Source organism: Anolis carolinensis, chromosome 4, assembly GCF_035594765.1.
Source record: "Anolis carolinensis isolate JA03-04 chromosome 4, rAnoCar3.1.pri, whole genome shotgun sequence".
In the NCBI taxonomy this organism is placed as follows: domain Eukaryota; kingdom Metazoa; phylum Chordata; class Lepidosauria; order Squamata; family Dactyloidae; genus Anolis; species Anolis carolinensis.
The window spans coordinates 218936921-218961828 of NC_085844.1; the positions used below are offsets into that span (position 1 = coordinate 218936921).

At 37.8% G+C, this 24908-nt stretch overlaps 1 protein-coding gene across 16 annotated transcripts in view; it reads right to left on the reverse strand.

Moving 5' to 3' along the window:
* Positions 1–224: 224 nt before the first annotated feature.
* epb41l1 (erythrocyte membrane protein band 4.1 like 1) overlaps positions 225–24908 on the reverse strand; it is a 220189-nt gene continuing 195505 nt past the window's right edge. For 5 of the 16 annotated variants that reach the window (XM_062978827.1, XM_062978826.1, XM_062978831.1 and 2 more), the window contains 12 exons: positions 23959–24150; positions 19484–19582; positions 11423–14248; positions 10726–10833; positions 9160–9546; positions 8114–8200; positions 7630–7710; positions 6191–6244; positions 5137–5232; positions 4716–4796; positions 4143–4259; positions 225–3474 (listed from right to left, as the gene is read on the reverse strand). In XM_062978827.1, the coding sequence (XP_062834897.1) occupies positions 3466–3474; positions 4143–4259; positions 4716–4796; positions 5137–5232; positions 6191–6244; positions 7630–7710; positions 8114–8200; positions 9160–9546; positions 10726–10833; positions 11423–14248; positions 19484–19582; positions 23959–24150 (4137 nt within the window). In that variant the 3' untranslated portion in view covers positions 225–3465. The remainder of the gene's footprint in view (positions 3475–4142; positions 4260–4715; positions 4797–5136; positions 5233–6190; positions 6245–7629; positions 7711–8113; positions 8201–9159; positions 9547–10725; positions 10834–11422; positions 14249–19483; positions 19583–23958; positions 24151–24908) is intronic. The other 11 variants (XM_062978837.1, XM_062978841.1, XM_062978839.1 and 8 more) reach the window with 9 other exon arrangements.

Genomic DNA, 24908 nt, shown 5'->3' on the forward strand with positions numbered 1-24908 from the left:
TTTCCTATGATGATTTAGAATCTGGATGCCTGTCATTACTATTCCTATAGCTCTTTACAGGTCTACATCCATTTATACAGTGTCATCTTCTATTTAGATGATGACAGACATCTGGATTCTAACTGTGATAGCACTCATATCTGCATGTAAGGTACTGATTGAAAGGTCCTTGGTCTCCACTGCCCTCCTTTCTAAGAGAAAAGTCAGTGAAAGCCACAAAGTGGTTAAGCATCAAACACATTTATTTCACTTTTATTGAATACAAGAACAGTGAGCACACACGCATACACCACCAAGCACTGAAAGAGGGATATGATTGAAAGGGGTGGGGGACAAAAGTAGGAACAAGGAGCGGGAAGAGGACAGAGGAATTAGTGAAGGAATGACAGAGCATTGCAGTAGGTTGGTAAGGTGCTTCTCAAATAATAATAAGAAAAGAAATATGAATTAATTATTCATGCAGTTGCAGGCCAGTTTTTGGAATCAACTTGCAGGATTTGTTGCAAACAAGCAGTGGCATCTCCCACCCCCACTTAAGAAGAAAGGTTCCCCCCAAAAGGAAGAGAAAAAGAGTGATCAACTGTATCAGATGGTGACAACAGTGATGATCCAAATGAGAAGAAACCATGACTTTAAAAATTGTGCATGGCTTCAACACTACCACAAATCATAAATATATATATATTTGTATATATTTATATAGGTATCTATATATAAGCCACATCTTGCTAGGTGAACAAAAACTAGTTTTTGTTAATGACTACCCACCAGACAAGCTGCGGAAGGAATCCAAAAAAGCAAGTCTATCTTAGCTTTCCTTTGCTTGCCCAAAGTTGGATTACAATCTTGTGCATGTTCACCTCGACAGATTTTAGTGTCATGCTCACCTAAATGTATGCCAGCATAAGTGGTTATCATACTTTCCATTTAGCTGCTCAATAAAGACTTCTGATCTGATTTTATTTTGAAATCCAAATTGAAAATCCAAGCTTGAGAAGGGATATAATGTAGACAGCCACAATACCTATCGTAATGATGCCCTCCAAATCCTTATGGATTTTTTTTTTTAGAACTGAAAAGGTTTTATTTTCATTCTTAAATAATGATTTGGGGTTCACATGTATACATTCTGTATCTTTACTTTTTGGTTTTGGGACATTACATGCTTCTGAAAAACAGCAGCAGATGTGGAAATGAATAATAAATCTCAGATAAAATTTGGGAAGAGAAGCATGGATTTGGATATATGAGAACTGGAAATTACTCCTATAGCATAAAGATTGTTTTATGCTTTCAGTGCTTACTGAGGACATGCCTGCATGCCAGAAGCAGATCCAGTTTTAGGAAGCAATAATAGCAGACAACTAGAAAGACTAATTATCAAGTCCTTCCTACAGTGACATTCTGCTTAGTAAATGGGATATATTCATTGTAATGACTGTATTCAAGCAGGCCCTTTCTTCACCAGATCACTAGATTCCAATGACAGGCATTAGTCGGATGCCTTTCTACAAGTATTGTGTGTGTTGAAGAGGGGTGACAAAAGGCAAGTATGGCATAGTGTTTGTTGGCCTTTCTGTAGCATCTAGAGCCACTTGGTTGTCCCACTTGAGAACAGGCTCATTGGGATTTGTCCTCCATATATTCTACAATTGCTCTAACATCCCTTAAATTATGGCAATTCATGAAAAGCAATGAAGAAAAACTTTCAAATTCTGGGTTCTATCAGTAAAACTATCAGACTTAACAGCTTTCTTCTTTGTAAGGAGTATCTACCCTGCTTGTGTTCACTATTCTGTCCTTCCAAGCTTCACGCCTTGTTGTAATCAGGATGGATACACTTTCAAGAAACCACGAGTCACTTGACCATTAATTTTACTTTATGCATGTGTATAGAAAGATATAGAAGGGTCATACTTAGAGGAAAACAGTGCTGTTCATCTTGAATTCCCATTTTTCTAGAATCTAATATCAACCTGGCAAAATGCAGTCAATCTAACATGCACATAGCAAGACCAGAGGACCACTTCGTTCAGTGTGGACACTTCTTTTAGAGAACTACCTCACACATTTATAATACAGTACTAAAATGGATTATTGAAGTTTCTGGGAAGCCTATTCATTTTGGGACTGAATTTTAATCTTCTGAAGAACCAACTCATGGGACCTAATAATTTTACTGCAGCTGAACCCTTATCTCTGAGAGATCACACACTTCTAGATACTGAAAGGCTGTGAATCATGAAACAATCTCAGCTGATGTCTCCAGGGTGACCATAGTTTTCTGGGCTAGAAGATGAAGGAAACATGGTTAAATGGCACATTGTAGTGATTCTAACTGTGGGTTGCAGTAACACTGATCCACTCTGTCTTCCTTGACTCCCTCCATGTGTTGACAAATGCTGTCTTATCTACCAACCAATTATGAACACTGTTTTCTCACTATGCCAGTCCTTTTTCCAACACAGTGGGTCGGGTGAGTGACAAATACAACCCCTAGAGGAAGCTAGTGATTTTTCCTTACTCTGTTTTCACAAGATATTGACATGATCTAAGAGTCTCTTAATACATTAACCACAGTCAAATAATTATAATGTAAAAATGTCATTGTCATACTTATCAGCACTGTTTAATTTGTTTTAATATCATTCCCCACCCACCCCAGTTATATATAATATACATAACTTAAAAGCACATCCATATGGAACCTCTACAGGCTGCATTTTGATCAATGAAAAATCACAGACGTATCATTTTGCTTTAAGTAAAATCCAGTCATCATTATCTTCAGCAGAAAAAGGGACTGGATGAAGTAAGAGGGAAGAAGGTTAAAAAAAAGGAAGGACAGATTAGGAGAATAACAGAACCAAAAAGATGAAGAAACAGAAGTAGCACTGGGTGAAGAGAAAGGGTGATCACCACACATCCCTAATCAGAAAAATAATTAAACAAGAATTATACAGGTGAATGGTTTTTGATTCTTTCTTACGCAGGGAATCATTTTTGTATTTCTGATCATTTTCTGCTTGTTGGTTTCTTGCTTTGTTGCAAAGCATTTTTTGCTTTTCCATTCAGAGTGCAACAAATGAGTTATGTTTCCTTTAAATGTAACATGCAGAAGTGTGTGTTTTGTTTTGTTAATAATATGATCGCCATTTTTTTTTCTTTTAGATCAGTCCAGTCAATTCTTCACTTTATTTGAAGAGGTGGTTGGTTTTGTTTGTTGCTAATGTTGCTGTTTATAATTCATCTCCAGCATATAGCAGCAGTGCAAGGATGCATTTTGTTTCCTGTATATATAATATATAATATATTTGCTATTCCTTTTTATTTTATTTTAATTTTTTTGTCTCTCAACATTATTCTGGCAGCCAGGACGTTCTATGTCTCATTGAGGAATCCAGCATAAAGGCCTTCTTTATTCCAAAGTTAAAATAGAGATGCCAACTTCTAGAAACACGAAGGTCAAGATTCCTGTGCAAGAGTATAAAAATAAGTAAATCAGTAAATACAATTTCTTTTTTAAAACTATGGCAATAAATAGAATTGGCATGTCAATTTTATAGGGCTCCTGTATTGCAATAGTACAAGCAGATATGATACTAATAAATGCAGCTAAAACGACATTGTCAGTAGAGCAAGTAAGGCAAAATACTACATATTTTAGAGGATTCTAGATAGTGGTCTAGGATGCACTCTCCATTAGTGCCTGCCTAACATTATCCAGGCCTATTTGCTGTAGCCATTGCTCTGTGTGATGCAGTGTAACAAATGTTCAATATTTGCATATTACAATGTCAATACTGCAAAAATTCAAGGAGATTTTGTGTTCTTAGTAAGAAAGCAGCTAGTAAAACCAGCTGTAAAATTTGTTGACTCTTTAACATTGACTCTTTGTTAATTGATTACTTGGCATCTGAATTCTGGAATTAAGTTAATACCAATATACTTCCAATTTAGGCCAACTTCTTTAGTTAAAAAAATAATTCAGTTAAGTCAACCTTTTTCACTGGGAAATTTTAAACTTAATTGACAAATTTAATTGATTTGAATTAATTAGTTTCTAGCAATAATTGATCTCAGCTCCATTATGTTGTTTAGCCTGTGTCTCTTACAATGTGTCTTCTTTCATCTATATCTACCTGAGGCTTCTTGTCCCTTTCCTCTGGAGATGGATCTGTTTCTCTATATACTACAGCTTTGGTTACCAGCATGTCAGGGTGCTGCAGTTTTGCCTCCTTGATTGCCAGAGCCAAAGCCTATGGAAAGAAAACACATTAGGCTGAATAATAGCTCACTTAAGCATATAATGCAAGAGCCTGCGGAAATAATAAAACACATAGTTTTATTGAGGGCACACAGAACGGTATTCACAGTTAGAGAAAACTTACTCTTGCAAAATATTTTCCATTTATGAATGGTCATGTCAAAACTGGTTGTTATTTATCTCCATGTGCAAATGCATCACAGTGGATAATATAAATATGGCCAGCTTACCTCTCTTTTCTTGTGTTATTTTGACAGTATGTTGATATATTGTAAGGGCAATCAGTACTAGGGGTCTATTACATAACAATACAAATTTGGGTGTCTCTTATCTCAACCATAATCTGTCTCTGTATATAGATGAACTTCTAAACTTTTCAATAGCTACAAAGACTGAAACAAGAATGTTCGAAAAGTTCTGCAAGTCTCATATGGACTAAATTTTGCACCTGGTCTTGATCCACATCTTCATCTCCGGTTATGATTATTCGCTTTTCTATTCTGGTTTCTGAAAAGCCTCCTTTTACAGTCTGGAACAAAGAAAGTACCATGCTTTCAGTATATAGGACTTTCAATGTGGAAGTTAGCTTTTGAACCATTTAGTCACAGAAATTCTGTGAGATTTATCACACCGATTTCTTTAAAAAAAACACCCAAACCCATACCAAATAGAGACTGGTCAATATGATATAAATCTGTCCATATTACAATTACACAAACCATACATAATTAAGAGGAAAATGTGCCCCTTGGTTAGCTTGGCCGGGGCTCTTTTCCTTTTGTAGAATGCTTCCAAACCATCTTGCCTCTCGTTCACATTAAATGGAAATGGAAATGATCTAACTATGCTATAATCTGTCCTGATCTTACCTTGGTAACGTGGGTAGTTGTGGAAGTGGAGAGGGTTTCTGCGGTGGCACCAAAAAGGCTCGTGAAGGCTTCTTTCCCAACAGCACTGCTGGCAATCTACAAAAATATGAAAAATATCTTCTAGGCTGAGAGACCACTTGTTTCTCTAAAACCTGGCTTATTAAATCAAAGTTATTTTGACCCTGACAGGCAGTCCTATTTGTGACAGTTTGTTGGGAAGGTATTTACTCCTTATCAAGGAAGCTCATAGTCCGTAAAAGCAAGTGCTTTGCATTTTTAGAAGGTTCTAGGTACAATCTTTTATTTGGCTGAACTGATCTCCCATGTAATAGAGCTAGGAAAAGAGGATTTAGAAGGGGATACAACACTCTTCTTCTTCTTCATTCACGCAGTCATTTCCAACTCTTTGTGACCTCATGGACCAATCCATGCTAGAGCTTCCTGTCGGCCGTCACCGCCCCCAGTTCCTTCAAGGTCAAGCCAGTCACTAGTCAATGGGAAAGAAGAACACTGACTGCTGTGCAGGGTAAGAGAAGACTAGGCAAAGGAATCCCTCCATTTAGGTAAGTATGGAAATAATGGTTCTCCATCCTCAGTTGGCTTGAAGCTTCATCTCATTCTTCCTCCCCTTATTGGCCTGTTTTTGTTCCAAATATCTAACTGTACGTGGTTATTTCAGAGTGGAGCCAGATTTGCCACTGAGTCTTAGCTTTCTATAAGGCCTGCCAGGACAAGCTGAGCTGAACTTTTCTAGGTAAAACGTTCCATAATGTTGGAGTCACAATGGAGAAATGTCTGCATTATTATGTCTCACTCATTCTCCATGTCTATACAGCTGGACAGTGAAGATAAAGAATGAGAATGAGAAGATGGTTACTTCCTACATTAGCTTCTTGTTTTGTTGTTTTCTGCAGGAGACAGTTAAGTGCAGAACTATGCCGGTCAGCCAAAACTGAAATTAGACATTAACTAACAAATAGCCAAGCTCCTATCTAGCTTTAGTTAGATAAATTATAGCAACGTATGAGTAGCTAATAGGCCCAGGTCTACTCACAGGAGAAATTGAACGAAGTTCTGTTGTTCCCTTCCCAGGCTTGGTGCTGTGATCCTTCAAAAACACAATGTTTACATGGGTATATGGGGGCAACAAATATTTTAACACGTCCAAGTTTCTAATTCTGTCATACATAGGTAATACGGTCTCTCAAATAATGTATTCACTCTGGAACTCAAGAAGTATAGAAGATTCTCCGTGGAGGCTGGTGAACCCATTGGCAATGGAGTAGGAAAGCTACTCTGTGTTTCATTCTAGGCTTTAAAGGATTATCTGAGATGCTGGATGTTGTCCCCAATACATTTTAGCATCTTGGATAACTCCTTAAAATTTGAATGAAGAGTGATCGTATAGTACCTTAGAGACTGAGAATAAAAGCTGAGGCTGTCAACTTCATTTTATCAGTTAATTTCTAAAATATTACAACATTCCAACTACTGATATTGGAGTCAGTAGCCTCCATTGAATATTTTAATGCTGTGACATATAGGGTTTGCACAGGTAGCATCGGCAATCTACTAATGAAAAGGCTTGCCTCGTCACAATTTAGCTATTTCTTCATGGTGGGGATTGCCAAAGCAGGAATTCTTCAATAATCCCCACTATGAAAGAATAGACAAAATAGTCTAAACAGTGTGGCAGGTTCGGATTCAGGACACACGAGCCAGTAGATTACCTCTTGCTTGCATTAATTATTTCCTCCAGTTTTTAATGGAATAGGTTTCTTTACCCTCCCACTGGCAGAAATAAAACTTTCTCCTTGCATGTTGCCCTGCCTGCCTTTCCTCCAACATAAAAACAGACATATGTGGAAGGTTTTCATTAGATATTTGCCTCCCCCCACACTCTCTGTGTATGTATGTTTTACCTGCTTAGTAATAGGTATGTACAGGAAAAATTATCTCTATGAATTTGCTAGGTTCTACAGTCAATTCTGTGCTTCCTTTGGAGGTTAAAATAGAGTTGCACTGTTGGACTTAGCTAATTCTTAGAGAGAATACCTTTCTGAAGAATCTCTAGCTTCTCTAGTACAATCCTATGATATGCTGGTATTGGAAATAAGGTAATTTCGTGGTGTTCAGCCTTATGCAGCTTGCAGAAACTGGACTGCAGTTTCAGGTAACTGCAGTCCAGTCAGAAACATATTCTCTGCAGATACAGAGGTCTTACTGTATAGTTGTTTCTTCACTGCTTATATTTTTGCCAAATTATAATTACTTACACATGGCTAAATGATTACTATTATTTTACTACCATATATGTTGAATATATCACTGTTTTGCAATCACTGATGTTTACCATTTCAGCTACCTTTTCAATACATTTTAAATGTTATTTATTGAGTGCAGTTATCATTCAGTGATCACACTCCTTAAAGCTCAGTGGAACAAAATACAATCCTGATTCTTTTAAAAAGAATGTTTTCATAGGGTACTTACTGAGGTCGTTGATATGGTTTCTGTGCTGACAATGTGGGAAGTAGTTATTGTCTCTTTTCCATTTGTAGTGGTGCCATCAACCTGAAGAAAGGGGGGGGGGGATGAAGATACAGGTCTTTGAAAAGCTAGTATATGTTCTATTTTTGGTGAGTATTTATATTTGAGTTCTTCACCAAAATTAATGTAATTGTTGTTTGGTGCTTTGAAACTATAAGAATGGCGTGCACTGTTTTAAATGCACACATTCATGCAACAGGCTTATCAATAAAACATCTCTAGTCAAGACAGTAGAATGATGTATTCACCTGGTTTGAACACAATATCTACCACCTCAGCAAAAGTCAGAGTCACCCTCCAGGGCAGATGTGATTTTGAGTGTTGTTTTTCCAACAGGACTATGTAGCAGGCCCTTGTTTTATGTTGTATCATTGCAGTGCAAGATAAGCAGGAGAATACAAAAAATAAATTAATGTTCCAAAGTTACCTGTGTAATTTCTGTTGCAGTGATTCTTTGCTGCACAGAGGTGTCACTTTCTGCTTTTTTCACACTGTCTGTTTTTACAGTTGGAGACTACCAAAGGAACAAAAGAATTTAGCAATAATCCAATCTTCATTTAACAGCACAAAATTCCCACTGTAGGATGTCAGAATTTATGTTATTTTAGCTACATAATCCTTGCTTTAGCTCAGAAAGTAATCTATTCAAAGGACAGGTGTGTTTTTAAACACCCGAGACAACTGACTAAACAGAAGCCATACCAATGGAGTAAGGAAGTAATACCAGTAAAGATAATAGTATTTGAAAAGGGCATTAACATTCAAACAGGTGAAGTGAAACAGAAACTCTAGTGTCTTATAGTAAGGGGCATTGGGTACAAGGATTCAATATCTTGTATTTTATTGAAAAACTCTGCAAATTCTATTCAAAGTATTACTGAAGTCATCTAGAATTCATGGGAGGGCTATTCTTGCATATTTACATTTTGGCTTTTCTTCAGCATTTTCACTTTTCACCATTGTTTTTCAGTCAGTCTGTGCACTTTTGAATTAACTACTACTAGAACAATGTCTCTTTCTGACTAAAGAGAACCAGAATAGTCTGGTTTGGGTTTTTTTTACTTAAAAATAGCATCCTAGAGGGTGCTCATTTCATGAAGTTCAGTTTCTTCAATACATATGTTAATTTGAATTCATGCAACACCAAGGGATGAACTTACACCATGTAATTTATAGTGTAACAGCCAGGCGAATACAGTTGGTTAAGACATAATGGTGACCTCACCGTTAGGAGACAGATTTTTAAAAAACAGCCATGCATTTTGATGTCAAAAACAACCATGCAGACAAAATGACGACATCTGATGAAGGTACATATAACACTTTAGAAGATGGGTGGTTTTTATGGGAAAATAGATTGCTCATCTAAATATGTGAATTGGACAGTCCATAAAGCAATGCAAATGCCAAAGCAGACAACACTTCAAAGGAAGACATTTAGACACATCTGTGTACTACAGCTCCCTTTTGTACCTCTTCTGGGATTACTGGGGGAAACTTATCACCATCCTTGGCATCATCTTCCTGCCTGAAAGCTGGTTTGTCAGATTCCTGAGAAGAAATCTGACCTTCTTCATCTCCCTCGCACTTTTCCTTGTCAAGCTCAGGCAAACTCCGAGAGAAGTCTTCAAAGGCTGCACTGTGATAGTCACCAATGACTGTGAAGTCCACCTCAGCTTCAAGGCTGGAAGTTGAGCTGACAGTGATACTTGAGCATTTGCGCTCGATGGCCAAATGGTTGTCCTTCAGGAAGACTGAGTCTCTTTCCTGGTCTTGCTCTTCATCCCCAGTGTCACTTTCAGGAGCCCTGTGCCGAGGCGGCTTAGTTTTCTCCTCTGTGCCCTCCCTCAGTCCCGCTCTCTGAATGAGACAAAAGGGAGGAAAGAAGCTGAGGCTGTAAGTGGTGAATGATAGATCAGAACCATCAGGACCCAAGGAGAGAGGGAAGAGGAAGCATAATAAAACAAGGGGCAATCAAAAACATCCCAAACATGACCATCAAAGTTTTTCTCACAGCAAGGTCTCTGCAAGGAGGCAAGGAGGGAAAAGCTTTCAGATTTTATTTGCAAAACTGCAAAGAGAAAATAAAACCACAATATCAGAAGCCAAAGAGATGATTGTATTGACAGGTATTTCTACCAAAAGTGGATATGTGCAAAAAGAGTAAAGGCTGTAAGACATTAAAAGGGATCTCAGATTCTGACTATCAGAAGGGAAGAAAGAAATGCAGAAAAAGGAAAGGCAGGGGAGGTAAAGAACAGAAAAAAGTCTGGGAGAAGATAAAGGATAAATCCAAAGAGCTGCATATATTGCAGGAAAAGCAAGAATGTTTGTCAATTTCACTGAGATAAAGTCATTAGGTATATTCTATGATGCTCTTATCTCGCTTCAGTCTTGAAAAGTGTGCCAAGAACAGTCAATGCTATCCTGAGAAAACATAGCATTTATATGAAAGTACTTGTGTTGTGAGCACTCACACCTCTCAAGTGAGTATTCCATCAGAGAAATGTAATAATGTTCTCCTGCTATATCTTTAATCAGTGTAATTGACAAGAAACTCAGAACAAAGGAACATTTTTCACCTAGTTTGTCTTGGAGTGACACATACCTCTCAACTGCATCAAAGTGAAAAATTCACCACCATTGACTGGTATGCTATTTTTTTCCAAAACTTCTCAAATTACTTATACAGTGAAAGTTTACATCTGTTTGGGTCTAAATGAAAAGTTAGTAAATTCAATGAAGAATCTCCGTATTATATCAGTGGGGCTTGGACTGGCCCCTTAAAGGAAGCATGTTTTATAAAGTTACCTGCTTTGATGTCCCACCTCTTTGTGTCTGGCTTTTTTCAGTATGTTGAGAAGTATGAGAAAAGATAGTCAAACAGAAAGGGACCATATATCTATATTTATCTATATCTTTTATATAGATATATTTCAGCTCAGTAAGCAGGGGAAGGAGGTGGTGGCACACGGCTCTCTGTTTTAGGATGAATTCTTATACCAGACAAAAAAGCAGGCAGTAAAACAGCATTGAGACCTGTGGGGCCACTGGAGCAGCAGCCTTTAAACTCTCTTCTTTCGGAGAGGCTTTTACTGTTGGGCCTGATAAATCCTTTTCTTCCCAAGCTGGTTCTTGAAATTTGCTCTAGATTAGAGAAAAGGGGTTAGTCTCAAGGAGCAGAAAGGAACTTTGCTAGTGCCTTAGTGGAGCAGTGGGAAGCTAACTTGTCAGCCAGCCACTAGCTTGTTAAAGGCAGGGGAGAGAGGGAGGGCTCACAAGCCAAGCAAGAAAGGTTATCAAAATTAAGAGATGCAAGAAGAAAGAAGCTGGAAGCGTGAGAATGTGGCTGCTAGGTGTGTGCGTGGAGGTATGGGTAAGGTACAAAGCTTTTAGCATGTCCTCTCTACCCACTCTGCCATTCCGCAACTTCACTCATAATATTTGTTTGTCTGGTTTTAAGTTAGGAGCTGGCATTCTCCAGTTAGTCAAACCTTTAGGTATGTTCACACGCACACACAATATAACATTTCAAAAGCTGATGAGTTGCCTGGGCCAGCAGGTTTGCATTCAGCAACTGAGCCAGGTCACACACACATACAGAAAGGACAAGGGATGCAAGCAGTGCCTGTCAATCAACGACCATGTTTTGAAGCCATGGCGTATGATGCATAAAGACGAGTCACACAACATGCTTTATGAACTTTCCACTGGGGCAGTTCATCTGGGGAGTTACCACGGCTTCTGCCAAAGTGATTTCACATCCAGAATCGGGAGAAGCCAGTTCAGCATCTCCATCTCCATCTCCATGTTCAGAACCAATAGAAATATCTTCCTTCCAAGATGAAGGCTGAGATGGTTCCCCATCACTTGGTCCTTGTGCAACAGCTAGGTAGGCCACTTCTGATGAGATACCAGTATGCTTTGCTTTGCTTTCTAAAAGGCCCAAGGACACCTTATCTCTTGCATTATTGCTTTCAGAAGGTATGTAATTCTGTGAAAATGTTGCTGCTAGTTCTATGTGCATCTTTGGTGGCCTCTTTTGATTGTCACTTCCAGAATAACTCTCATGGAATCTCTTTGGGGGCACATGTTGCTCATCAGAAAATTGACTATATGTTTCACTTTGTTCAAACATCCTGATTCGTGAAGCTACGGAAGTTTCTTTGTTTGTCTCACTTCTATGCTCTAAGAAATCCTCACAGATCTTTGCTGATGGGGCTACATCTTCATTTTTTTCAAGTGGAACAGTAACATTTTGATCACATGCAACAAGTGTCATATCTGGTTTTTGGTTTTCACTAGTCATTTGTAGTTCTTCCTTTCCCTGTGCTGTGGCATGAGAAGTTTCTGAACATTCCCCTTCTGTTAACCCAGTCTTATGAGAGAGAGTAGGAGTAGGTGCTTTTTCTTCTTTTAAAAAAGATTTATCCTGAGGAATCATTCCCAGTTCTGAATGTTTAGAAATAAAGAAGTCAGGTTCAGACCAAATGTAATCCCCAGATGGCTGTTTCAAATCAGAGGGCTTATCCTGGGCTCGTTTTTCTGAGGAAACAGTTATCTCTTCTGACTTTTGGAAAATATATTTGGCAAAGTCTTCATCTTTACACTGGTTATCCACAGATGAGACTTCAAATTCTAGGACGTTATCATTAGCTGCTCCTTCTATTTTTGTTTGTCCATCCAGTTCTTTGAGTTCATCTTGGGCTAAACTGTCCAATCTATCAACTTCCTCTCTGTTTGGAGCTTCATTCTCAAGAAACCCTTCCTTAGCTGTCCTTTCCAACTCTGAAAGATTGCCAAAAAGTAACTTATCTTTAGTTGACCCCTCTGACTGTGGGAACATTTCTCTTGTCATCTGTCCTACTTCAACATAGTTGGCATTGGCTTCATCTTCCATTTTCTGAAGTTCATCTTTGGCTACTTCTAATTCAGGGCTTTCATTTTTATCTGCCTGTTTTAACACAAAGTGTTGATTATTGCTGTATCCTTCCAACTTGGGGCATTTATTTTGGACTGTCTCTTGAATTTCAGAGAATGTATCTGGATTGGACTGTTTGGAATCAATGGCTTCACTTTGAGCTGATTCTCTTGCATTTGCAACCTGCGATTTATATTGCTTTTCACCTGAAATTGCTGTAGTGCAAGAAAGTTGCTGTAGTGAGGAACACAGAGTAGATCTTTTAGTTTCTATGTCTTCCATTTGAAGAAGTATTTGTGAAGTTTCAATTTCATCTAAATTGTTTTCTTTCTCATCAGATTTATCTCCACTTTCTTGGAGAGTGTTGTGAGTTTCATCAGCTCCCTGTTTTTGCTTAGGACAGAAATGAGTTGATGTTTCTTTTGTAGGGGATCCAGACTTCAGTGGTGGCATTGTTACATGGAAAATGCTTTGACTGGAATCCTCTGTGGAGGGGTATGGCCTTGATTCACAGTAATCTTTGGCTCCATTAGCAGCTGGCTCTACAGAAGTTCTTTCCTCTGAAATTAATGAATGCTCCGCTTTTTCAACATTACACTGTTCTATATGATATGCCTCTCTTCCTTTGTCATCCTGGTCTGATTCCAGAAATGGCTTCCTGATCTCTGAAGTTTCTTCAGCAGATGTTGGTGACCAGGGTTGAGATTCACCATCTCCCTTTGTCTCTCCTACATCTGAAATTGGTACTAATCTAGTGCTTTTCTCCTTTTCATGGGCTAGGTTTGTTTGCTTTTCCTGCTTCTCTTCGGATAAGGAATGCTTTTCTTTCTCATTTATTTCCTTGGACTCATCACGTTTTTCATTTGTTTCTTCAGAACCTAAATATATTATCCTTTTTGCAGCAGAAGATACTACCTTATCACTCTGCTTTTTAGCCTTAAGAGACTCGGAATCAGGGATAGTTTTTAATACTTCCTTATCTGAGACTGTCAAAATAGTCCTCTGTTCTTGGAATATACTTTTGCTTTCTTCTTTTGAAGATCCTGCCCAAGAAGAGGAACACCTCTGATCTTCTTCAGTTTGGAAATCTTCAGGGCCATCACTCTTCTTTCTTGGACATTTGACAGTGCCACTTGGTTGTTCAAATTTGGTGTATTCTATCTCCATTTTTTCTTTCTGCTCTTCCTTTTCTTCAGGTTCATAGGTGATAACTAGCACTGCCTCTCTTTTGTCTTTATGTTCTTCCTTCCTCTCAAGTTTAGTAGGAGCAATCAGCACTGCCTCTATTTTATCTTCATGTTCACTCTCCTCTATTGTTTGTTTGTCTGTCTCAGAAGTGTGCTTTATGTTCTCTCTCTCATACAAGTCATCCTCCCATAATGATTCAAAATCCTCTGGACTGGCAATCATTTTGGCTCTTTTGCGTATCTCTGTTTTGCTTTCCTCACTTACTTTCTCCATCTGTTTTGCTGCGGCCTTGTGTTCCTCTGCTGGAATGGGTACCTTTGATAAGTCCAGATTTGCTTGCTTCTCTGAAGGACCTGCACATGCTTCTTCCTCCTGGGTCTTAATAATTTGTTTTAGTGCTAGCTCTTCCAGCCCAGTAGTTTCTCTTTCTATAAATACCCAATTCTCTGAACCCTGCATTGATATTGGAGCAAGAAGAGTTAATATTAAACATAAATTAAATTAAACATGTAATCAGTCTTGATAGAGCTCTTGTGTTAACCAAACTATTTTATTATTGTCAAGAAACAACCAGAGAAAGATGACTATCAAGAGATATTTGATACTACTTTAAAAATGCTGAAATTTCAAGGCTTAATTCTAAGACTGTGATGAAGAATTTAATATTAACTGGTAAACTTTTATCCCTTCCAGCTGACAAAAGTTTTCAATAAAACTTAAGCAATACTGTTATAAAGTTGCAATCCTCCCTATTGGTTGAAGTTTTGGAAATTTTAATATCTTATGATCAAAAGTCAGAAATCTAATATATGTTTTAAAGCAAACATTTTGATCAGTTGTTCAGTTATTTCATTCACAGTTAAATTATTCCAGTATAGTCCAATCAGATTTCTATACATGCATGGACAGACAAAAGGAAGTAAATTAGGTTTTGGATTTTTATGAGGTTCACATTTAATTTTGATATTATTATCCTATCCACACCCTATTAAACCTCTGTACTTTAAAAAACCTGGCTAGGAGATAAACAGGAGCTCTCAAAAGAGTTTTTAAATTACAGACATTTTTATAGGAGAATGTTGGGTTTGTTTTAGTAATATTTGCTAAAACTGAATACAAGTTGTTCTAACACTGATTTCAATTTATCATGTTTATTATTTTTAAAACACCAAAACTTAAGTTTTTCAATGGATCTAATTTAATGTCTAGACCTAGTTTTTGGTATTTAGATCTCAACAGAGTTTTGCTTATAATTAATCATATCTCCATATAATTATGTGTTTCCTAGAATTAATAAACTTCAGAGAATCTCTTCAACCTATTTAGTTGGGCAAGTTTCCAAAAGACAGTGCTCTGTTTTTAGACTCTAAAAGCATCCTAAGATTTCCTACATTGATTGAGCAAGCACAATGTAGCTAGACACTTGTGTAATATCTTTTTTCTCTGGAGAAGCTTAAGTAAAGCAACAATTTCTGTTCAAATCATTAGTAACCCTGAATCCAAAGCAACTTATGTTCAGGAAAAGAAGATCAGAGGGCTAGGATTAGAAAAGCAAGCCTAAGAATGTTAACAGCAGAAACTGCTACACAAACCGCTGTTAAGGCAATAGTTCAGCAAAGTGTAGGAGGCAGCAAAAAAGAAAGTCTACTATTTAGTGCTCCATGTAGCACAGCAGTACCAAAGTGCTTAAACATTGAAAATGCTGTGCACTAATATGTACTGATTTGTATTTTATGCTGTGTATGCAGTCTAAGCCCATCACATACTGTACAGACTCAGCAGTTCAGTCATCTCCATGTACAGTTCAGTCATCCCCATGGAAGAAAGCACAAAGAGTACGTATTGATGAAACTGTGGTACAACAGTGACAAACAATTAGATTAAGCACCTGCTATTATAGTCTGGGTTTTAGAGTGTTAAAATTAGAGACACTGGGCCAGGGTTGACTTCTTGAATCTCTTATTTGTACCAGGCCACATTCCTGCTGATTTGCTAATGGAAAGAAAGATTTGCAAGTAGCCTTGCTCTATTGTTATATACCACACTGAGTACATTGCAGTGGGTCAGACTGGGCTATTGGCTATCTTCAATATTCACATGCAACTGTGGGGCAGTAGTGGTGTGGCTCTGAACATATTTACAGAATGAATTATCAACTATATGTCAAGTTGCATGGCAAATATTAATACAGCAAACTTGCACTATAACTTCCAACAGAAACATATTCACAACGAGCTATTTTTCCCATTATCATTAACATATTAAGAAATCCATAAAAATTTCCTTTTCTATCACCAATTATTTTGCCACAAACAGGTCTGTACTCAGGTACTCATTCATTTTATATTTGGAGTCAATATAGTCCCGCTTGTACTTTCAGAGGTCAGAAATATTTTCTGAAAAATTCTTTCCAAATGTTTACCTCTTCTCAAGCTATCATTGCTTCTCTGTCACTTGCTACTATATGTCCAATTCTCTTAGGTTAGACTACAGCATCCTTCTCCTTAAAGTGGTTCCAACAGGGATCACACAATGAATACAATGACATCGCAACACTTTCACCTTAAAGGTTTGCCTATGTGGGTATGCCATTAAGAGGAAGCAAGGTAGATTTTGGGTCCTTTCACACTGCTCAAAATATTGTTATTTCATTTGATCTGCCATGGTTTCATCTCATGGAATTGTAGAAATTGCAGCTTAGAAAGATGCATTTAGAATTCTCTTCCAGAGAGCTCTAGTGACTCATCAAAACTACAAACCCTAGTATACCATAGGCTGCAACAATGGCAGTTAAAGTAAAAATATAGTGCTAGAATGGTGTGGCGTAACAGTCCCCTTAGAGTGAAGGCAATGCTTTTTGGGCTGGTCATATGGGTTCACCTGGTGAATCTGAAGCAATGCTCCAACTGCTAAAAAAAGAAATGCAAACATAAATTTGTCATATAGTATATCTCTGATTTGCAGCTGCAACTTGAAATCAGTCCTACTTTGTGCCAGAGTTATCCAGAATAAGAATAGACAAGCTTTTTTTTTGCTTTTTTTTTTTTAACCTATTGCGATATTTCATTCCTGGATTAATCTGTATATTTATAAAACATTCTCTCAAATATATATATTAGATGACTATTTTTCTCAAAATTCATAGAATTAAAAACATCTTTTCAACATTGACATCTACAAAATCTGTTTGATAGGTAAGCTAATTCATACATGATTATAAGAGGTGTGGTCAAGATGTTCTGCAGAGGGAATAGCAAAGGACAAATTTCTCAGTCATCCCTACACACTAGTCACTTCATCCAACAGTCAAGGCAAACAACTGCAGTATTAAATGTATTCATCTTTCTCCATATTCTGCATTTTAAAGAACAAACTCTGCAGGTCACACAATACAAGAGTGTATCCTAGTGTATATGAAGTCAGATGTGTTTGTCCATGGACACAAAAAGCAGCGTGTTGGGCTTCCTGCTAGAAGTGCATAGTTGATTATGTAACTGGAAGTGGATTTATGGTCTTTGCAGCCATTAAACCAACTATTTCTGTCTTTTGTGACTATTTCCCTGTATGATGCAAGACAGTTCTAATTAAACATGTTTAGAATAGGAGTTTAAAGAATCAAAATGCATGATTGTCTGGGACCTCTTTGATAAGATAACAACCCAAACAACTTATTTGGATCCACATTCTTTGCTGCTAAATACTCTTTGTCTGGTTTTAAAAAGGGCTAGCGAGAATAAGGCTGGATTCAAATGCTAGTCCCAACTGCAGCAGCCCCACTACATCTATGGAACCTACATAACTATTAATAGCATTGATTGATTTGATGGGTTTGCTCTAATTTGTTCAATCCTAATTGTACACATCTTAAGCCAACCATGTCAACTTTTTGACATTGTTTTCAATAGGACCCAAGTGTGTCAATACAGCTAACTGCTGTCTCTTGTACTGAGAACTGCCAAGGACTTTTCCTCTACTGAGAAGGCTACTGTTCAGAGACAATGTGTGGAATGAAGAGAGGGCATACCAATGCCTAAACAGAGCAGAATTTTTTTAAAAAAACGTTGGTGCCAAATTGACTAAATAGATGTGATAAATATATGATTTTGAAGGATTAATGTAGGATCTATTAATGCTGAGATTGTGATACAGCTGCTTAAGTAAAGATATATTCCTATATAGCCACCCCGAGTCCCTTTGGGAGATGGTGCTGGGGTACAAATAAAGTTTTATTATATTATTATTGTTACACTCACATGAATTACTAAGGAACTCATCATTTCACCCCTTCTGTTTTATGTAGACCTTACCAAACAGGTCTGTTTTTCATGTGTTGTCTTCTACTGTCCACTAGAAGGCAATATGCTACTCTGTGACTTGGCCTTTGGCCACAGCAATTGAATTCAATATCTGTACTTAAAAACAAGTACCTTGGATTGGTTTAGAAGCCACATTCAGAACTGACAAGAGTGACACATCTGTTCTGCACTGAGAGATTCAACATACAGGGAGCCATCTCACAGTGAGAACCGATTTTCCAACTACCGGTATGTTGCTTGGGGAAACAACTTGGAGTGAAACACTGTCTTATATGTCATATACCTGCTTTACACTTAAAGTAAGCTACTGTAATTTTGATAAACAACAGGGTATTCTAGCAACTCTTCATGTTTACAATTATACATATGGACATTCTCTGAGGTTCTGGTAGGAGTCTTTTCTTCCCTGGAGGTATCAAGGACTGAATTAAGAAAATGTGCATGCAAAACAGATTTTCTACTCCGAAGTGATGGCAATCATGTCAGATCATCTGGACAATAGGATACTTTGCAAGTGTAAGCACTGAGCAGCCAATGGGGATATCCAATTTACACAACTCAGATGGAATGCATGCACATCAATTAGTTGGAGAACTGAAAACAATACCAACATGACTTTGTTGTCCTATAGGATTTACACAACTCCGCTTGAATGCATGACCTTGTACTAGGTCCAGATTCATTCCCCTACATTAGTATCCTCAAAATCTCTTGTAAAACATAAACATATCATAGACAGGACAACAGGTTGCAATAATAGCCAGTATAGTGGTTTAAGTGTTGTACTATAACTTGGAGACTAAGGTTTGAATCCCTGCTTAGCCATGGAAACCGACTGGATGACCTTTGGTAAGCCACATTCTCTCAGTCTCAGAGGAATGCTAAGGTAAACCTCCTCTGGACCATTTTTTCCCCATGAAATCCCTGTTGTAGCTTAGGGCAGGGGTTCCCAACATTTGGTTCTCTAGTAATCCCAGCCAGTTTACCAGCTGTTAGGAATTGAGGAAGCTGAAGGCCAAAAGACTTGGAGGATCAAAAGTTGGGAACCACTGGCTTAGGGTCCATCAGTCAAACATGACTTGAAGGCACACAAGAACTACTACCTGCCTTTATTCTCTTATCAAGAATCACTACTACAGATAGAACACATTTTCTTTGAGATAAGTACCCAATGAATCCCTAATTTAATGACTCTGTCATCTATATCAGGCCACTGTATACAAGACTACCCAGTAGTAAGTTTCACTGAGTTCATTAAGGATTATTCCCAATAGTTACTATAGTATTTCATCCTAAATAATCCTAACAACCATAAAAGGAAACAAAAGGAGAAACAGGTACAGAAAAGAGAGAAAATGATAGCGGTGATAACCTCAGGAGAAGAAACAAGGCTTTTCTGTGTAAAAGACTCCATGACTAAGGCAGCTCCATGCTCAGATGACAGATCCTCTGGAGAATCTTCTTCTGACATCTGTTTCATCAGGTAAACCCAAGACCCCAAGGCAAAGAGACAGAAAGAGAGAGAGACAGACAGAGAAGAACAGGGAGAGACAGAGAAAGACAGGCAGTAAATAAAATATGGAGGATATGCTAAATTCCTGGAGTTTTCACCTTGCTCTTATAACTTGATCTGGTGATTTTTCTGGGAAAACATCCTTCAGCTTCCATCTTCTCTATACCAGTGACAGTAGCAGCCAATGACCAACTGAATCTAGCTACTACATACTATTTTCTCTCTATCTGGTGAAATGCTCAAACACAGAGCAATCAAGTCAACTTCCATGTCAAAGTTTAAGTTCAGTCTAATGCAAATCCTGCTCTTCACACTCATTTTTATCCAAGAATACTCTGTAGATGAATCCTTAAGGGACTTAATATATCTGCCATGTTGACGTATATAGCTGGAGTAGCAGTGTGTAATTTCAACATCAAAAATGTGCACAGAAGAGGAGAGCACAACCCCCATCAGTTTATGTATATCTTTCTCTGGGTATTTCTCATCCAGCTGTGGTCATTTCTTCCATTTGATCTGAGATGCAAAAAAAATATATCCTGGATAATGGAAGGCTGTCAGGGAAAACCCTCCTCATATAATTTGTGCCCATCTCACATTCTTCCTATTTTAGTATTTCAGACATCCACAGTTCAGAAGTATAGAAAACATTGTTATTTTATCTCCCTAGAGCAGTGTTTCTCAAACCTGCTCCTCCAGATGTTCTGGACTTTAGCTTTAACAATTCTTAACTTGCAGTAAGATGGCTGGTATTTCTGGGAACTGAAGTCCAAAACACTTGGAGAAGCAGAGTTTGGAAAACATTGCCCTAGAGTGCATGTAGATTTTTGTTTTATGACTATGGTTTTGTCCCCATGTGAGCTGTCCCGAGTCCCTTCGGGGAGATGGAGGTCGGATACAAAAATAAACAACTACTTCTACTATTACTACTTTTTCTTATTCTTATTATTGTTGTTGTTTAATAATAATAATAATAATAATAATAATATACATACAGGCAATTTTCCGAAACATGGGGCTACACTTTAAAGCAACAGTCAAGGAAATATTCCAGTACATGTCAATAGAAAGAGAAGAAAACAGAACCATAAGATTTTCTAGCTAATCTTCCTCTATTTTATCTGAAACGACAAGGCCAATTCAGCTTAGCTTTGATGTGCAAAATACAAAAGAAAAACATATCCAGAATAAAACTCTTGAGACAAAGAAATGTAGGTTTCAGCACAAGCATCAAAATCATAAGCCTCATGTTAAAGCTTGTATGTGAGATATTCATATGTTCATAAGCCATTCTGTATATAAAAAGTTCTACTCTTTTCTTTAAATTCAGATATAGCTGTGCAGCAAGAAACATCTTGGCATTTTGCTTCTATCCAATATAATACTGATAATATTTTAAAAACAGAACTTTTTCCTGGACTATTTTCATTATTTAGACCTCTCATGAATATGAAAAGACAATTGAGATAATTGAGTTTCCACGCAACTTTCAAAGGAATTTTGCTCTTGATAAGAGATGCACTTAAGGTGCCCACTGACTATTTAAGAAACAACTCTTTGCTAAGTTGCAACTTTGCAAAGACAGCAAGTAAGGAAACAGACACAAAGGCTTAGTTGAACTAGGGTCACAATGTATTAAATCCAACAAGAATGATCACCAGAGGGGAACTGATCTGTGTGGCAGCCTACCCCAAGTTCAAGGTCTAAAGCCTGTCAGATTAGGGCCTCAGAAAAGGAGAGAAGCAGCATTTCAATTCCTTCCCTCAAGCCATTCACTCATACGCAGCACACGAGAATGCAGCTGCAAAGGAAAATTATACAGGCAGTTGGAGGGAAATCGACTTGTCTCCCAAACATAAAGTTCACCTACAGCTAAGTAGCCGAACTTCTTTCTCTCTCTCCCACCCTTTCTTATTTATTATGAATATTATTGAAAGTGTTGTCGAAGGCTTTCATGGCTGGGATCACAGTTTGAGAACACAGAAATGCTGGACCACTCCAACAACTATCATGTCAGACTACACAGAGAAGCCACTGAAATCCACAAGCATGTGGACAACTTCAACAGAAAGAAGGAAACCATGAAACTGAATAAAAGCTGGCTACCAGTATTAAAAAACTCTAAAATCAAAACAGTAGATGGGAACCAACACTCTGAGGGCAGAGGAGACCCAAGGACGCTAATGACTGAACAAAGGATGCCCCCCAGGCAAGAGACAAAACCTTTCCAATGCTAATTAGGGTGATTAACTGAAACATTAATGCTAGCTTCCCAGTGACAAAGGACTCTTGCCACATCCTGGACTCTCCACAGATATGTATTTTTTTTTCCTTTTCTTGCCTAGTTTATCCATGCCACACAGCCTCTGAGGATGCCTGCCATAGATGTGGGCGAAACGTCAGGAGAGAATACTTCTGGAACGTGGCCACACAGCCCGAAAGACATACAACAACCCAATATTATTGAAACTATAACAAGAATGAAATACAATCGCTTCCCATAAACCCTGTAAGGTTCCAAACCACTGCCTAGAAAGGTTTAAATAGTATGTCCCCAATATGTTTTCATTGTGAGTCTCTGCAAAGAAAGAAGACTGAACAGGAAGAGGACCAGGCTTAAATAGCCTTGATTCCCATTTGCATACGGTGTGTGCAAAGCTCTTCCGTATCTCCCTCCTTTTCTACCCTTACAGCAAATGGTGTTCCCAAACTAGAGTGCAGGACTAGTCAGGGAACACAACTCTGAGAAAGCTGAACAGAAAAGCCACTATACTGAAATTGTTACATTCTCCTCCCCACCTGGAAATGATTCCATGCAGGTGAAATAATATTAGTAACCCTCTCTCATAGAATGACATAACCAGTACAATTTGCATGGCAAGTAGCTTTCTGTCCTTAAGCCGCCTGCATACAGTTGCCATCATAGGAAAGTATTTCAAATAGCTTCCCCTAGCAGCTGTAACATCATTTCAACCAGCCCTACTTTAATCTACGGAATTACAGATATCTCACAACTTCAGTATGGCTATTCAATACCAATGTTGAAGACAAATTATTACACATAATATTATTTCCTATTTGTTCTGCCAGTTCTGCTATCATCTTCCTCCTGCCCCTTCTGTAGTTTGGTCTAACATTTATCTCACTTATGGAATTCTTTCTTTCTTTTATAAACCATTCTTACCTAAAGTTTCCAGAACAATGTAGAACAACCGTGCATGATGTCAGTACATTTGCAAAACCCATGATGAACTGAAAGATACTGGCAAAAATTCTTAAAAGTAGTGATTATTACAGTATATCTAATTTCAAAGAAAGAATATTCCAGTTGCCTGTCTTCTGGTATGCCGTGATGGACCCTAATTCAGATAACGACAGGGAGTAGTATAAATTCATTTGAAATCCTAAGAAATTCTTATCTCCCTGAATACTTTAAAAAATATAATGGTCAGCAGTTATTGAAAGTGTCAGAATGAAATGTAGTTATTCTAACCTTGCATTTATTAAGAGATCATTCCAAAGTAGAGTAGGTTTGAGAGTGACAAGCATGGTGCAAATGTGAAAGCAGAAGAATTTACAGTCTGTGACACCAACAAACCTGAAAAGCTTTGACTAAACTAAGCCACCACTGTATAATGCAGCACTTCACTCTAAATTGTACACTATGAATAGTTAGTACCAGGAACCTGCCCATTATAAAATTTAATTACAAAATTATGAAAATATGTTGTCGGGCATTGCTTAGGCCTTTATAAAACATATGGAATTAATGAGGATTCTTCACATACAGATTTGGCAGCTGCTGCAGAATGAAAAAATACACTTATGTTTTAAGATATTGTCCCATCTAGCACATGTTCATCTCTACCTGGCAGTAAAGCTCTGGGCTCTCAAAACAGAGGTCTTCCCATCACCTGCTGCATTATCTTTTTAATGGGGGATGTCAGTTCTTCAAGACCTTCTTCGGCACACAGTGTATCAACTTAGTGATCATTCAATTCATGTCCAAATTCCCAAAGAGTTTTTTTTTTTGCAGAGAGTATGAGAAGATGGTGAAAAATGGATCTTACTGTTAAGATGCTACTTATATCTTTGCCTAGAACTGAAGAAATCATCATTTTAAAGGAAGAGAAAATGAAGTGTTCACCATATAAATAAGCATGGAATGATTCTGACAGTACAGAACGCAGCAGAGCTCCTGATTACTAACTCGTTGGGCTGCAGAGTAGATAAAGATTCAAGTGTAAAATGTAAATGCATATGAGCCACATTTGTGTAGACTCTTGATACCCACCAGTCAAACTTCATATCATTATCATAACAGCAAAACAAACCTCATAGGCCTTCTCTGGAGTTCCTTTTGGTGTCTCATCTTCATGTTTGGGAGAGGAAGAGGCAGGTGAGGAAGGCATTCTCCTATCCCGATCCCTGTGAACGAGCTTGCTGTTGGGTTCCTTCAGGGTCCTCTTCAACTCATTGATGCTGGCCTGGTGCTTTAGTAAAACATCTTCCGGTTTGTCTAAAAACTTTTGAAGGGAAAGGGGAAGGTAACTACTGAGGAGAGGGTTAGTGAAGGGAACATGAGTGGGACAAATGAGCAATATTTTGTGAGGTGGAAGCTTCATTTAATTTAGAATCTTGGAAATCATTATTATCTGGAAGTACACACTTCCATTTTCAGTTTAATTGTAGCACAGTTTAGGCTGACCAGTCATTCTGAAAGACAGGTCCTGTCAAAGACAGGTTCTGTAAGACAAGGAATTCAAGAATTATCTTTGAGGAAAAGCAGAGCTTGGGCCTGGAAGTTTTTTTGAATGCAAATTCCCAGAAGCATATTGCTCATGTTAACTGAAGTATTCTGGGAGTTACAGTAAAAAAAAAAAACCCTACTCCAAACCGTGAAATTAAAAAACAAAACTGAGCAGTTTTTTTTTTTAAAAAAAGAATGCCTTTTAGAGTATTTGTTTTTGAGTAAACTGCAATGAAATCTTAGCTTTCAGTGACACATTTTATTAGAAGACTAGTAATTCCAGAGGCAACAGCTAAAGGGATGGGGGGAAAGCTAGATATGTCCCCACTCTGGGTTTATGGTCTCTACGCTTACTTCCACTAGGTGGCCTCAGGACATCAAGTCTTTGACCAAAGTGGCATCAAAATTAAAATGTGAAGTAGAAACCAGAAACAGAATGTTCCAAATAGTAGCAAAAGTAGAACATGTTTGGATTCAATGATTAAGGCAACATGCATGGCTCACAATAAAGAACTTAAATCATCAATTTTATTT